This window comes from Coregonus clupeaformis, chromosome 8 (genome assembly GCF_020615455.1).
Source record: "Coregonus clupeaformis isolate EN_2021a chromosome 8, ASM2061545v1, whole genome shotgun sequence".
In the NCBI taxonomy this organism is placed as follows: domain Eukaryota; kingdom Metazoa; phylum Chordata; class Actinopteri; order Salmoniformes; family Salmonidae; genus Coregonus; species Coregonus clupeaformis.
Genome location: NC_059199.1, coordinates 1742522 through 1759323, shown reverse-complemented (window position 1 = coordinate 1759323; position 16802 = coordinate 1742522). Strand labels below are relative to the sequence as shown.

At 42.5% G+C, this 16802-nt stretch overlaps 1 protein-coding gene across 1 annotated transcript; it reads left to right on the top strand.

The window, feature by feature from the left end:
* The first annotated feature begins 1168 nt into the window (after window positions 1-1168).
* On the top strand, window positions 1169-16334 carry LOC121571141 (CTD nuclear envelope phosphatase 1A). Its single transcript, XM_041882457.2, has 8 exons — window positions 1169-1877; window positions 5998-6064; window positions 8100-8218; window positions 8368-8439; window positions 13900-14016; window positions 14186-14297; window positions 14881-14965; window positions 15080-16334. The coding sequence occupies exons 1-8, from the start codon at window positions 1773-1775 to the stop codon at window positions 15138-15140; spliced, it is 738 nt and encodes a 245-aa protein (XP_041738391.1). The 5' UTR covers window positions 1169-1772; the 3' UTR covers window positions 15141-16334.
* Window positions 16335-16802: the final 468 nt, after the last annotated feature.

Below are 16802 nucleotides of genomic sequence, written 5' to 3'. Positions count from 1 at the left end.
CACATCAAATGAAGATGCCCATTGAAAAATTGCAGCAGGGGTAAACTTCCTGTTAATAATTTCTCTGACTAAATTGTTGTTAAATTTCTTATCTAATATATTGATGCCATTAATTTATACACTATCACTGTAACTTAGTGCATTTAATGAAAAGCTTGATCGATCTTTCAGGAAAGTAAGGATTCCATTGGGAATAGCTTTCATTAATATGTCATATTCCTTACACAACATAAAGTTATATTTGGCTAATAATTCATTGTAAGTATAAAGATGACCATTATAATGTATAAGTTGATTAAACACGAAGATGTTATTGGCAAACCAATTGTGGAAAAATACGGTTTTTATTTATATATTTAATATCACCGTTATTATAAATAAAACATTTGTGTGGAGAGAAGTTGTGCTTGTATGACAAGGACCAGCACATTAGAGCTTTTGCTAATTTAACAGGAAGTTTACCCACAGCATAAGGGAATTGGAGTAAAAAATTGAGATACCCCAATATTCTGGAAAATAAAATGTGGTATTAAATTCCTAAGAATTTAAGTTTTTTTGAGATACCTCTTAACCCAGTTCACTTTTGTAGTCTGGTTAAACAGCGTAAAATCATTAAGACCACCATCACACATCTTGTTGGTAATGACATCCTTCCTGATCTTGTGTGGCTTATTTTTCCAAATGAAATTGAATAATAATTTGTCGAGAATGGCACACGTAGACTTGGGAATCTCTAAAGACGTAAAAAGATAAGAAGCTCGAGATAAACCCTCTGCTTTGACAGGAGAACTCTACCCTGAAGAAAAAAAGAAAAAAAAAATCTCTTGCCAACCATTATTTAAATTTTTGTTTTTATAGATTCAATTAAGCGATTGACATTGATTTCTTTCATTTCGTTACTATTTAGGGTAATTTTGACACCTAAGTAGGTTACAACATCTTTGACAGCAATTTCACATATTCTAGGACTCACTGCATCTTTAAGCGCGAAAAAATCACATTTTGCAATATTCTATACCAAATCTGACACTAGAACATTGCTCTACTGTATGTAGGGCTGCTGGAACGTGACTTTCATTTCTCAAAAACCTACTTTTTGTTTGTCTGCTTTCCACGGGGACGTGCTGCGCGTAACAGTCCGTTTCGAATCGAGTTGAGGAGACTTTTCTCCCCGCGGAAGTGACGGCAAGGCGGCGATGGCGGCTCGCAGTTCGATCCCGGATTTGCTGTAGCCTGAAAGCAGTTTTCGTGGTGACTGGTTGACGTTTGTTTGTTTTCAATCATTATTTTTCTTCAGTTACCACGGAGCAAATAAGCGCATTAATTACTGCTTTCAAATTGCAATGGCCGAAAGTTTTTAGTTATTTTTCTCAAGGGTTCAATGAAGGTGGTAGTGGTCAGCCTACCGAGCTAGCTAGCTTGTCAGCGAGACGAGCTGCGTGGTATAGTCTGACTATAGCTAGCCAGATTGCCATTGGATAGCAGTCATCGTGCAAGAGTAACTAGCTCTTGTTTTTATAACACAATTATTCTGCTACACAATGCCAATGCATTCCAATCGATGAGAGTTGTGCAGCAAGCGTGCAGATGCTCTCACACGTTTGCTTGGTCTAGTTTTGTTGATTTGGACGCGTTTGGTTCGTTTTGGAGAGGTTGTAGCGAAAGTATTCTGATTCGACTCTTTGGAGCCTAGGCCGAACCAAATTGGTCAACTTTGTTGAGAGGGCTAGCTTGTAGTCTCTTCAGTCTCCTGTTCCTGTGTGGTCGCCGACATGCTGAAGACCCGACAGTGTCTACTTGGCATCCGCACTTTCCTAGGTGTAACGTCCAGAATATGGGGCTTCTTCTTGTACATTCTCAGGAAGCACCTACGCACGGTAAGCATTATCACAGACAGCACAAAGGTTAGTTATAAAAACATATTTGGCATTATTGTTGAGAAGTAGATAAACCAACTCACTCCTCGATTCTCACGTTTGTTTGCATTGTCTGGGGTGTGGGTCCAATGATTTATACACGAACAAAAATATAAACCAACAATTTCAATGATTTTACTGAGTTACAGTTCATATAAGGAAATCAGTCCATTTAAATAAATAAATTAGGCCCTAATCTATGGATTTCACGACTGGGAATACAGATGAGTCTGTTGGTCACAGATACCTTAACAAAAAAGGTTGGGGATTGGATCAGAAAACAGTCAGTATCTGCTGTGACCACCATTTGCCTCATGCAGCACAGCACATCTCCTTCCCATAGAGTTGATCAGGTTGTTGATTGTGGCCTGTGGAATGTTTTCCCACTCCTCTTCAATGGCTGTGCGAAGTTGCTGGATATTGGCAGTGGATATTGGCGGGAACTGGAACACACTGTCATACACATCGATCCAGAGCATCCCAAACATGCTCAATGGGTGACATGTCTGGTGAGTATGCAGGCAATGGAAGAACTGGGACATTTTTAAACTTCCAGGAATTGTGTGCAGGTTCTTGCAGCATGGGGCTGTGCGTTATCATGCTGAAACATGAGGTGATGGTGGCGGATGAATGGCACGACAATAGGCCTCAGGATCTCGTCACGGTATCTCTGTGTATTCAAATTGCAATAGATAAAATGCAGTTTGTTGTCCGTAGCTTATGCCTGCCCATACCATAACCCCACTGCCACCATGGGGCACTGTTAACAATGTTGACATCAGCCCGGTACAGTTGAAACCGGGAATTAATCCGTGAAGCGCACACTTCTCCAGCGTGCCAGTGGCCATCGAAGGTGAGCATTTGCCCACTGAAGTCGGTTACAACTCTGAACTGCAGTCAGGTCAAGACCCTGGTGATGACGACAAGCACGCAGATGAGCTTCTCTGAGACAGTTTCTGATAGTTTGTGCAAAAATTACAGCTCTGTTGGACATTCCTGCAGTCAGCATGCCAATTGCACGCTCCCTCAAAACTGGAGACATCTGTGGCATTGTGTTTTGACAACTGCACATTTTAGTGGCCGTTATTGTCCCCAGCACAAGGTGCGCCTGTGTAATGATCATGCTGTTGAATCAGCTTGTTGATATGCCACACCTGTCAGGTGGATGGATTATCTTGGCAAAGGAAAAATGCTCACAAACAGGGATGTAAACAAAGTTGTGCTAAACATTTGAGAGAAATAAGCTTTTTGTGCAATGGAACATTTCTGGGATCTTTAATTTCAGCTCATGAAACATGGGACCAACACATTACATGTAGCGTTTTATATTTTTGTACAGTATATGTACGTCATTGGATGGGTTGTGTGTGTGTCTGGGACATACCTGCAACTCGCATATTCAAATGTCTTGGTTACTGCTGTCATAACCCTGTCACAAACCCAAAACACAATCAACCTAAAATCAGAACCAATCATCTCACCAAGAGTACAAGCCTGCTTCCATTCCCCTAAGGCCACATGACCCTTATCAGAGCCATAGTCAGAATAGCACTTGGTGGAAATGCATGCTAGGAAATGTGCTTCAGGTGGGGCTGTAGGAAACCATTGAAATAAACACAGACAAAACCTTTGCTATGGACTCACACAAACCCTTCTGATCCTGACATCGAATGCCACCGCTCACATATTTCTGGGTTACTTTTGTTGCCCCCTACTGTAGTGTGATGTGGGTGTTGACAAATAAAGGATCTTGTTCTACTGAGAGAAGTCTCGCAAGTCCTTGATATATGGACTTGACCCACAAGACTCTTGTCACACCTACTTGTTCACTGATGCCCCTATTATAAACTTGACATTTTGAGGTGTTAAAGGCTCCACCTGTCCACTAAGTAATGCACAGTCAGGTCGGGTGACGTATATTGTTTGTTTGTTATATACTGTCTCTAGTCTGTAAACTGAATGCCGCGTTATCAAATTATGACATCTAAGCATGGGGTACTATTAGTTCCAGTTTATTTTGCTCCAGGGTAAACAGAGGGTAGTCCACGTTAGGGCCAAAGGGTGAGGGATTACTGAGCCACAAAGACTAGCCTGTTCCTGTTCACGCGCTCTCACACACACTCTGTACACACACATGGTTTAGTCAAGGTCCAGTGTTTACGGCTTGTACTGTATTACCTAACAGTGATACATCGTCACTGACCAGAGGGCCTCAGGGCCTAGTCAGTGGGATGCAGATGAAGTGTTTGGAACATTGCAGATAGAAATACTGTATGATGTGTGGGGTTGATGTAATTCAACGTTCTACATGGCATGAAATAATTTATTCCACAATGTAGCAACCTATTAGTCCCTGAACGATTGGTAATATGCGTCCTGAATATGCTGGATCAAGACTGCCTGGGTTGGGTAATTCTCTGGAGTATGATATTACAGGTGCAATGGTGGTTTTCCCACTCCCAACTACCAATGTGATGATGGAAACAGGGCCTAGGTGTCTGGCCAAACGAGGTTCCACATTCATGCAGTAGACACCCTGGTATGCTGTAGCCATGAAGGCCAGGGCTCTCCGACCCTGTTTCTGGAGAGCTACCCTTCTGTAGGTTTTTGCTCCAACCCCAGTTTTAACTTATCTGATTAATCTTATCAACCAGCTAATTACTAGAATCGGGTGCAAACAGGTTATTGTGGTATGGTACATTTTACATGGTCTTCACAATCCATGTGCCGCATCACAACAAAAAGAATCGCGCTACACATTAGCAACTTTTTCGTTGGTTTACTACTGGTACCGCAAAGCAACGCGCAAGTTGAAGAAATCCAATGCAAGCATGCAGTGCCACACACTACAACCTAGTTCAGCAGATGAGTCGCAGCGGTGCGGATTGCCTCCCAATGAAATGAATGGACTTCTGCCAGAATGCATACAGTTCGACGCAACCGGTGTGCACAAGGCGTTAGTGAAAACCTGCAGGAACAAGGTTGGAGAGCCCTGGCCTAGACTATGTATAGACACAAATTCCCAAAATGACTTGTTTCATGCACCTGTCATCACTACAATTGGATTATGGAGCATAAACACACACATGCTCCTTAATCTGATGTGAGCTAGACATATCATGAGCCAGTTGCATCATATTCTTCAAGACAGACAACAATGCGACATAAATGCATAGTCTTCAGAATGGAGGGCTGGAGAGTGTCTCCTGGGTTAAGGGGGTAGCATACAGACAACACCCCAGAGGGTACAGAAAGTGGGGCTGTGGGTTCCCCCCCATAGCTTCCACCAGCTGCTCATGAACAGGCTATCCCTAGGCCTGCTCAGCCGTGGAATGGAACGGGCCTGGCAGGGTGGCACGGTGGCACGGTCTAAGGGTTTCGGACAAAACAAGGGTTTTCGGCCCCAGTCAGTCACCCTGCAGGTCTCCCTTTTCCACTTGGCCCCCTATTCCAGTGACACCCGCAGACAGCTGGGGGGGGGGCTAAATATAGCCCTTATGGAAAACAGGGCACTGGGGCCACAGAGTGTGAAAACTGCCCACTCTGTCAAGGAAGGAAGGTGGGAACCATGAATGAATGAATTGAATGAATGAATGAGAGTGGGGAAAACGGGTGTGTCTGAATAATCTGATGTGGGTCCCTCTCCTCATATCCTTTCCAACAGGTGTGTCTGTCATCTGCACTGACGGGTGTAAGCAAATTCCAAGTAGGAATCCACCATACTACTTAGTCCTGACAACTAAAGGAAGCAGGTTGAAACCACTAAACTTTTGAAATGCACCCAAGGATGGTAGTATAGGGAGCAGACAATGGAATAACGAGAGCTTTTACTCTTTACTGGGGTTTGATGCATTACATCGCCTTCTAATAAAGTGATCATCTATAGCTAGGATTGTTTTGTTTTACAATTTTAGTCCTGTAACACGGCCAAGACCGCAGTAACCGAACTTTGGCCACTGTTCTGCTTTCTATTGTTGCAATTTTATGCTCACAGATGTAACAGACACTAAAATCTTGAGTCTGTGACTGTCGTTGGCTGAGTTGACTGTTTCATCTCCCTCTCGGTCTGTCTTTCTTTCAGGTTATCCAGTACCAGACAGTACGGTATGACACTTTACCCCTGTCCCCCATCTCCAGAAACAGACTCAGTGAGTATATAGTCCAGTAGTCTTTATTTAGTTAAGTCATTGTTCAGTAATGCCTGTAAACGGATCTGCAAAGAAAGAGCTTTGTAACTTGTTCAGTTATTTCTGTTAAAATAAATTATGATAGAGACAAACAAGCAAAAAAGTTAGAAAATATGATCACAAATACACAACACACATAGACGAAATGAAAAAGCAACAGGTACAATCTGTACAAGGCAGCTAGTACTGCAAAGTGGTGGGCATCTAATTGTATACATCTTCAAAGACAACATACTGTATGGGCATGAAACACGGGTGCTCGCTGGGCCCTAGGAGGTCCAACTGCTACTGTTTAAGAGCTTGTCTGCAAAAGAAAACGGGGGCCATACTTTCACAAATGTTCCATGGTCCTGTAAATCCATTGTTCATTTCAGTTCTTAGGCTGAAGAGTATGAACACACCCCCAGTCTCTTCAAAGGGCTTCTCCGTAGCACAGCCCTGCTCTGCTATCTCTTAGCACAGCCCTGCTCTGCTATCTCTTAGCACAGCCCTGCTCTGCTATCTCTTAGCACAGCCCTGCTCTGCTATCTCTTAGCACAGCCCTGCTCTGCTATCTCTTATCCAGTGGTGTAGTGGTGGCTGGAGAAGTGGTTATACTCTAATTTAGCAAAAAAAAATCCCAGGCGGGCCGACCGGCAAAGAAAAGGCGCCCTGTGTGAAAAGCTCTGTTTTCCTTTTTGTTTTTTTGAGTTGTCCTAGTTTTTCCTATCGGGTTCAATCTCAAAATCACACCTTTTTTTAATATATAGAGAAATAAAATACAATTGGGATTCTAAGTCCACAACAATGCTTGAATCCCATCCCGAGAACATTTGAGGTCTGGGAAAAAAAAAATATATATAATTTAGGGAGGGTGTAGTTTGCCTTAAATGTAATTGCTCATCTAGCAAAATACAATTTGGCTAGCGGTCTTTCTGTACTGTACATTGTAGCTTACAATTTACGCTATAGGTGACGGCAGACATTGCAAAACAAATGCCCTCCTGATTGATACAAAGACCTACTTTGCAGTCAACATTTAATTGGGAAGGTTTTTTGGGAACGCCTTTAGACATTTTTATTCAAACTGCCATGATGACCGAATTGCGCATCGCAAAGATTCAACCAAGATTAGGACCAAACTTTTTCAATACCTGGTTTGCATACCCATTGTTGCCTAAGTTAGCATTTACTGGTAGATATCATAAATTGAAACATATTTCCTACCCATGTCGTTCAATTCTGTGAGCTGCTCAATGAAACAACCAGTTGAGAGCTGCACACTCTTGCTGCCTAATATTCCGCTGAAACTAGATGTGTGCGGCGCGCATGTGGATATATTTCACGTGCTTTGCGATTGTGTAGGCTACTTTGTGTATGATTTCTCTATTGCACTATATAATTGATACAGCGTATATACCTCCACTATACTATTGTGATACGCATCAGTGGGGATTAAGACGTGGATATACGCAATGCCCACTGGGAGAAAAAAAAAGTGGGTATACGGCATATATACCTGCATATAGCCTTCACTACACCACTGCTCTTATCACATACATCGGATACCTTCTGTTGAAGCGTGTATGGGCAAAACAAATCTTTTTGTCACTTGTGTGATGGTAAAATCATCGGTATTACGGTATTGTCAGGTTATTTTATGCTGTTTATAGATTAGATCTAGCAAGGTGTGTATTAAGTAAGCCTTGCGCAAGCCAGAACGGCCCATAGTGCACGAGCCTCTCCTGTTTCTGTAGCGCCAGGCAGCTTGATATACAGTACACCCCCTGGACAGGACACTAGTCTGTCACAGGGACTTACCCCCAATCTATCTCCTTAATGCTGAGTGCCAAGCAGAGAGGCATCGGGTCTAATTTTTTGTCTTTGGTATGACTCGACCGGGGAGCGAACCCCCATCCTTCCAATCTCGGGAAGGACCATCTAACCACAAGGCTACTGAGTTGGTAAGGTATATATTATTGAACAGGTAATAAGAAGGTGTGTGTTTGGTATTCAGATGCAGTGAAGAGGAAGATTCTTGTACTGGATTTAGATGAGACGCTGATCCACTCTCACCACGACGGGGTCCTCAGACCCACAGTGAGACCTGGCACGCCACCAGACTTCATCCTCAAGGTAAACACATGCGGGTAGCGAATTGCGGTGTGGGGGTTGGTAGCCAAACCTGGACCGTCTGGTCCAGAGGCAAGCATGCTGCACGTACACACACCTGACCCAAGATGATATTACTCCTTTTCTAAGCATACGTTTCTTCTCTCTTGCAGGTAGTCATTGACAAGCACCCTGTCAGATTCTTTGTACATAAAAGGCCGCACGTCGACTTCTTTTTAGAAGTGGTGAGTAAAAGTTAGCAGTTTTTCCCGTTCGTGAACTGAGTTCTATTTTGTACGTCAGTAGCTAGGCTTCCATCCAATTGGCGACAGATTTTCATGTGAATAGTCTAAAATCCACAGAAAGAAAATATGCAAATTTTCCCACCAGTGGTGTTTCCACCAAATTGACTTGTTGCCGATAAAAATCAATGTGTGATGTAGTGGACACAATGTACTTTTTGGCTTAAGTTTTCATGTACCGAATAAAAATCTAAAGTTCAATGTGTTTCCATCGCATTTTCAACTCTACGGATAGTTTTGTCACAAACTGTTGTGTTAAATAGCAAATGTGCCTACTCTGTTGTTGGCACGTGGCTCTAGCCAACAGTTCGCTATGAATAAATCAGTCATGCATCGATCATCATGTCACCAGAATCTGACCCTCGATAACCGTGCACTTTTACCACCCTGTGAAGTTTATCTTAATTTATTTAAAATGTAGCCTAATAAATTGCATGGTTTCCAGAGTCGTAGTGGGAGGACCACACACGTCATCGCATGATATGATAGTTATAGTAATCATTATTATTTATTGTGTCCCTTTCTGGAAATGTGTCTTGCATCTCAACAAACAACACAGCATCACCAATAGGTGCATAAATACATACATAAATCACAAGCAATAACTACAGCAGAAAAAATGTGGATACAGTTCGTAATTCAGTTCGTATATTCTGGGGTGGAGGGGCGTTGAGCAGTTATTTATTCAGTTGATTTATACTGGTGGGAATGAATTATTTCTGGGCTCTGGTGGTTCTGTAAAGATGGACTCCGTATCGGCGGCCTGATGGTAGGAGCTGGTACTCCTGGTTGAGTGGGTGTGTCAGGTCGGGTGACAATTCTCCGTCCTGCCCTCACCACTCTCCAAGAACAGCGCTTCCATGTCCTTGAGATTAATTCCACTGATTTTGCTTGACAGTTTTACTATTTTGTTTATCGGGTTTTTATTTGCAATGGATTGCTGATTGTACCAGGCTTTGAAACCGAGAGTGATGTCTGAACAAAGGATGTGTAGAATGTGGTTGTTATTCTTTTGACCTATTTATTTAGTGTGCATTCGTAAATTCACCCTGGCTATCTACTCCGATTTCAGAGCATTCTCGTTTGAGTATGCCAGAGCGCAGAATAATGATTAATTTACGAACGCGCAACACCGGTTGAATATGACCAGTGTCAGTGAATGTCGGCAAAAAAACTTAAATAAATTGTTATCATCAGCACAGTTAGTCACCAACGCTCTAGATAACATGAAAACAGCCTAACCAGCTCTGCTAGTGCGAGTAAAATGGTCAGTGAGGTGTTCTCTTATTTGTGTCTGTAAGTAGCTAGCCAACTTTAGCCAGTTAGCTTGGGTGCTTGACTGCGGTTGAGGTCAGAACGCTCGGATCAACCCTACTCCTCGGCCAGAGCGTCCAGGTGTGCGCTCTGAATGCTCAGAGAGCAAAATGCTCTGAATTTACGAACGGTCTGAGCGCACTCCTGGCACTCCAAAGTGAATTTACGAACACCCTTAATCTCCTCATGAAATAGTAGTTTTCCCTTTTTGTATATCTGTGTGTTTGCAGTCCAGGAGAGTTTTGAGTCAATTATAGTTCCAAGATATTTGCCCTGAGTCGTCTTTTATAGTTCTGAAGTTTGTCATTTCCTTGGGTTTTTTCTCACATTAAGAATTAATGTTTTTCTTGCACCATTGGGTGAAGTGTGTTATTTCTGTCCTGTAGTCATCCTCAGACACCTCCTATTAGACCAAATATTGCTGTATCATCTGCATACATTACTGTTGCACATCCTGATGTTATTTGGGTGCAATCAATGGTGTAGAGCAGGGGTGGGTAACTTTGGTGGTGGGGGCCACAAAAAAACAGAACTCATTATGAGGGGCCGCAGTAGCTTGTGGGTCTGCAAAAAAAACATCTGCGGTCCTAAAGGGGCATACGGGCCGCCAGTTGCCCATCCCTGGTGTAGAGGGTGAACAGAACTGGTGAAAGGACACTGCCCTACCCATATATTGGTGGTTAGTGGGTCCGACGTATTCGCATTGGACCTCACTGTTCTGACCCAACTAGTGAGAACACCAGGTCCAGTTAAGGCGGGTTGATGCCCATGGTCGCAAGTTTGTTCACCAGAATATCAGGATGTAATCCGTCGAAGACAGATGAAAAATCAACTATTTTCTGGCTAATGAAGGTGGTTTATCAAGGTGCACGTAGATTTAATGAAGAAGGAAGAGCAGTGCATCTTCATCACCGTGGCCTGGTTTACATGCGAACTGGAACAGGTCCAGTAGGCTCTCTGTGTGCCGGAGAAGGTGTCCCAAGCATTTGATTATCACCCAGGTCAAGATGAGACGATAGTCATTCAGGGATTTGGGATTATTCACTTTGGGAATGGGCACAATACTTGCAGTTTTCCAGATTTGGAAGATTCAGCAGCTATCCAGTGACGTAAAAAAAAAAAAGTATTATGTATATGTCACAGTTGCCATTTTACACTCCCTGATAATCCTGCCGCTTAGACCATCACAGCCTGTTGCTTTCCGAGGATTGAGTTTAGAGAAGACCCGGAGGACATCCTTTTCAGAGATGATGGTGGAACAAGCTCCCTCACGACGCCAGGACAGCGGAGTCACTCACCACCTTCCGGAGACATTTGAAACCCCACCTCTTTAAGGAACACCTGGGATAGGATAAAGTAATCCTTCTAACCCCCCCCCCCCTTACCCCACCCCCTCAAGTAACTGTTTTAGTTCCTTAGTTATGCAGGGTTTTGCATTATGAAAAATGTTTAGTGGTCTTTTACTGGAATTACAGAGTCAATGCAACAATGTAGCTATGTAGTCAGTAATAGTTCAGTTCCTCAATGTTTTCGTTTGTGTTACAGAATTCTTCCCAAATGTTAGTCAAAGCAGCCTTTTAACATGTCCATACACTACCAGTCAAGAGTTTGGACACACCTACTCATTCAAAGGTTTTTCTTTATTTTTACTATTTTCTACATTGTAGTTTTGATGTCTTCACTATTATTCTATGAAATAACACATATGGAATCATGTAGTAACCAAGAAAGTGTTAAACAAATCATAATATATTTTAGATTCTTCAAAGTAGCCACCCTTTGCCTTGATGACAGCTTTGCACACTTGGCATTCTCTCAACCAGCTTCACCTGGAATGCTTTTCCAACAGTCTTGAAGGAGTTCCCACATATGCTAAGCACTTGTTGGCTGCTTTTCCTTCACTCTGCGGTCCAAACCATCTCAATTGGGTTGAGGTCGGGTTATTGTGGAGGCCAGGTCATCTGATGCAGCACTCCATCACTCTCCTTCTTGGTCAAATAGCCCTTACACAGCCTGGAGGTGTGTTGGGTCATTGTCCTGTTGAAAAACAAATGATAGTCCCACTAAGTGCAAACCAGATGTGATGACGTATTGCTGCAGAATCCTGTGGTAGCCATGCTGGTAAAGTGTGCCTTGAATTCTAAATAAATCACAGACAGTGTCACCAGCAAAGCACCATCCCACCACCACCTCCATGCTTCTCGGTGGGAACCACACATGCAGAGATCATCCGTTCACCTACTCTGCGTCTCACAAAGACACAGCGGTTGGAACCAAAAATCTCAAGTTTGGACTCCAGACCAAAGGACAGATTTCCACCTGTCTAATGTACATTGCTCGTGTTTCTTGGCCCAAGCAAGTCTCTTCTTATTATTGGTGTCCTTTAGTAGTGGTTTCTTTGCAGCAATTTGACCATGAAGGCCTGATTCACGCAGTCTCCTCTGAACAGTTGATGTTGAGATGTGTCTGTTACTTGAACTCTGTAAAGCATTTATTTGGGCTGTAATCTGAGATGCAGTTAACTCGAATGAACTTATCCTCTGCAGCAGAGGTAACTCTGGGTCTTCCTTTCCTGTGGCAGTCCTCATGAGAACCAGTTTCATCATAGCGCTTGATGGTTTTTTTTCGGCTGCACTTGAGCGAGCCGACTAGGTGAAAAATCTGTCGAGGTGCCCTTGAGCAAGACACTTTACCCTAATTGCTCCTGTAAGTCGCTCTGGATAAGAGCGTCTGCTAAATGACTAAAATGTAATGTAAATGTAAGAAACTTTAAAAGTTCTTGAAATGTTCTGGATTGACTGACTCATGTCTTAAAGTAATGATGGACTGTCGTTTCTCTTTGCTTATTTGAGCTGTTCTTGCCATAATATAGACTTGGTCTTTTACCAAATAGTGCTATCTTCTGTATAACCCCCCCACCTTGTCACAACACAACTGATTGGCTCAAACACATTAAGAAGGAAAGAAATTCCACAAATTAACTTTTAACAAGGCACACCTGTTAATTGAAATGCATTACAGGTGACTACCTGCACTGGAAAGAGGAACAAATGTTCATCCACAAATATTACAGGTCTTCTGACACTTCACTGCCCTCATGTGGTAAAATGAATAAGCAGCCAACAAGTGCTTAGCATATGTGGGAACTCCTTCAAGACTGTTGGAAAAGCATTCCAGGTGAAGCTGGTTGAGAGAATGCCAAAAGTGTGCAAAGCTGTCATCAAGGCAAAGGGTGGCTACTTTGAAGAATCTCAAATATAAAATCTATTTTGATTTGTTTATCACTTTTTTGGTTACTATAGGATTCCATATGTGTTATTTCATAGTTTTGATGTCTTCACTATTATTCTACAATGTAGAAAATAGTAAAAATAAAGAAAAACCCTTGAATTAGTAGGTGTATCCAAACTTTTGACTCGTACTGTATTTGTTTCGGACCAATCCTTCACATACCTTTTATACAAGGTTCCTCAGATTACATGTTCTGTTTGTAGCTAGGTGAGAGCAAGATTTAATTATGATCCGAGTCCCCATGCTTTATAGCCATGCTTTGTACTTCTATAACAGAGATCTAGTGTTTTTTGATTGCAAGTGTGGCAGGTTACGTATTGTTAATAATTTGGGAGGGTTTTCTTTAAGGTACACCCGTTTTAAAATCCCCACGGATGAGTTGTTTGGGTGCCTCTGGTGCAACATTCTCCAATCTCCCGACGAGGTCATGGATTATGTCAGCAGCCTTATCGTAGTTGGCTTTGGGGTGTGTGTGTATATTTTTTTGTTTTGTTGCATAAAGGCATTTCCATCGCCATTTCTCGTATAATTAATTTTACTACTACAAAAAGATCCCACCATGTAGAATGAACAATTGATCTGTCTGCATTTATAAACTTGTACCAAAACGTCCTGTTTCCATCACAGCTGTCGCAATTATTTCTTAATACGGTATGACTTTACTCGTATAACTGTGGATGGAAACGTGATTATTGTCAACTATGTTTACCTCTGTTCTGTTTGACCAGTTCTTTGACTGTAAATGATGGCGTGAGCCTAACATGTATACCTGGCTGTGTGTGTGACCCCTGTCTCCAGGTCAGCCAGTGGTATGAGCTGGTAGTGTTCACAGCCAGTATGGAGATCTACGGCTCGGCGGTGGCAGACAAGCTAGACAACAACAGGAACATCCTGAAACGCAGATACTACAGACAGGTACCACTCTCCCCTTTCATATGAACACAACTGATTTATGTCCATCCACATCTTCGTGAAAACACTGTACAGTTTTAGTGACCTAATGTACCCGATGGTGATTGATCGATTCTATCATGTATTTGCGATCTGCTTACATCCTACATGTGTTTTCCTCCTGTGTCTGCAGCATTGTACGTTGGATCTAGGTAGTTATATTAAAGATCTGTCTGTCGTACACGATGACCTATCTAATATCGTAATCCTGGACAACTCGCCTGGAGCTTACCGGAGCCATCCAGGTGAGACGACGCGCACACACATTCACGCTCGTATGGCTCAGTTGGTAGAGCATGTCGCTTGCAACGGCAGGATTGTGGGTTCGATTCGCAGGGCCACCCATACGTAAAAAGTATGGACGCATGACTAAGTCGCTTTGGATAAAAGAACCTGCTAAATGGCATATACTGTATTCTATGCATATGTATATCATTCTAGGTCGTATCCTCGTAGGTGAGCTTGGATAACTGTTTTAAACTAAAAAGATGTTGTAAAACCAGTTGCTTTCAGCTTGCTGGGTGTGGGTGGAAGGTTGCCAAGCAGCTATTGTATGTTTTAAGCAAACAAACCACACACACCAATTCAAACGTTTCCTATAGAAACCGTGATTAGCCTTGTGACAGGCTTGTGAGAATCAGGGTAAGTTGGCAGCTACCAAGGGACAACCACCCACACCTTAGTAATACTAGGAATGTTTTGTAGATTTTCTAATGGCATAATTTTGTCCTACTCGCCTGATTTTTACCTACCAAATATTAGGTTTCTTAACTCTCCTACTTTCGTCACTCAGAAGTACTCTCCTTTGTTTCTGTATTTGCCTTTCAGACAATGCAATACCTATCAAGTCGTGGTTCAGTGACCCTAGTGACACAGCACTCCTTAACCTGCTGCCTATGCTAGATGCACTAAGGTGAGTATTTCAAGTATTCAGACTGATGATGAGCATCCTGCACGGTAGCAGTGTTTTTCCATTTACCTGGGAGCATGAGAAATGTATTACCCTGACAACTCTCTTCTCTCCTAGGTTCACCGTTGACGTCCGGTCCGTCCTCAGTCGAAACCTCCACCAGCACCGGCTCTGGTGATTGGCTGATTCTGCAGGGAGGGTTTGGCTGATTGGGCCTCTTTTTAAACCCCTTCCCCGCTCCCATCGCTCCTCCGTTTCCACACAGTGGACCTTTCACCTCTCCACTCACCCCTCTCTGAAGGGGACAGAGGAGAGGGGGGTCACAGCAGAACATGAAACAAGGGATGAACAGAGTGAGATCTGGAAGGAAACGACTGGGGGGGAGGCAGCTTTTCTTTATCTTTTTTTGCTTCTTTATTTGTATGATTTTTTTTAAAAACAAAATGGAGTCTCTCTGCCTTACAGTTCCTGATACTGACTCCATGTATGTACGCATGGGGCTGCGTTTGTGTACGTGAGTTGGGCGAATGCTCACATTCGTACGTCTTGCTAAAGTTTTGACGTTACAAAAGGAGAAGGAACAGCAAGGCAACGAACAGGAAAAGTTTCCATCCTTTTGTTCTTACACATCATTACCCTGGACTCTGCACATCAACAACAGGCAACAAACAGCCTGTCATTTTACTCTATCTCAACTTGGTACTGGACTTTACTTCACTTAAGACGGCCAAGAGCAACCAGACAGGAGAAAATGGGAGGATGATTCGTTTTTAATAGGGGTATTGTGGGTACCAATGATTGCGTTACGACTGGTAATTTTACACAATTAAGACTTTACATACTTAACAGACTGCTTTATAATTCATCCAGAGATGTCTGATTTATTTGATCAAATGACAGACATGATCATGTCTATCTCAGACTCGTTCCCCCAAAACCCCTTGTAGGATACATCAAGATGTAAGGATTGACTGAAGAAGTTATGAAAGAAAATAATGGTTCAAAAAAAGACTTATTTGGATGGTGGAACCTCGCTCTTTCAATTTCTCATCTTTCAGTTACCGTGATGTGTATAGTATGACCTGGACATCATTATTGAAATTCTTATGCCTGATACCATAATTTTAATTTGAGATTTGCACTTCATTTCTGGATTTTTCCTTTTTGTTGCTGCTGTTTTGTATTGGAAGCAGAATGAGCAGCCCTCTTAAAAATGTTACCTGCTCCCTTGACCGTAATGGTTCCATTATCTGCCACTCTCTTTTCAATGCCATTTGAACAGTTTTAATCTTGTCAAGGCTCCAGTCATGATGGCTTCTTTTTGGTTCAGTCCCCAGGTCTGTGTTACTAATAAAACACTTGTCAGAATCTACCACTTTTACCTGGCTCTCCTTTTTAAATTCACTCTCCCTGGAAAATACTTTCAGTAAAGTCTAGATTATACTTTTGTTTGCTTGTATCTTGACAATTGTATGCCTTCTGGGTGAATATACAGAACTACCTGCACTGGAAAGAGGAACAAATGTTATAAGTTACGCATATAGCAGTTTTATTCTAGATCAGTAATAGTGAAATTCTGTTCTTCAATGAGTTCATCCACAAATATTACAGGTCTTCTGACACTTGACTGCCCTCATGTGGTAAAATGAATAACCGCATCTCTTGCTCTCATTCCCCTTCGTCGTCGCCTCCGCTGGACTTGAAGGCTACCTGTTGAAGTAGCAGGGAACGTCTATTCATATCCAGGCTGGCTGCTGGAGGGCAACCACACTGCTGGTTTCTATGCTTTCCTTCTATTCAGGGACTGACCTTAGAAACCAGTGAGTGAACTCTATCTGAT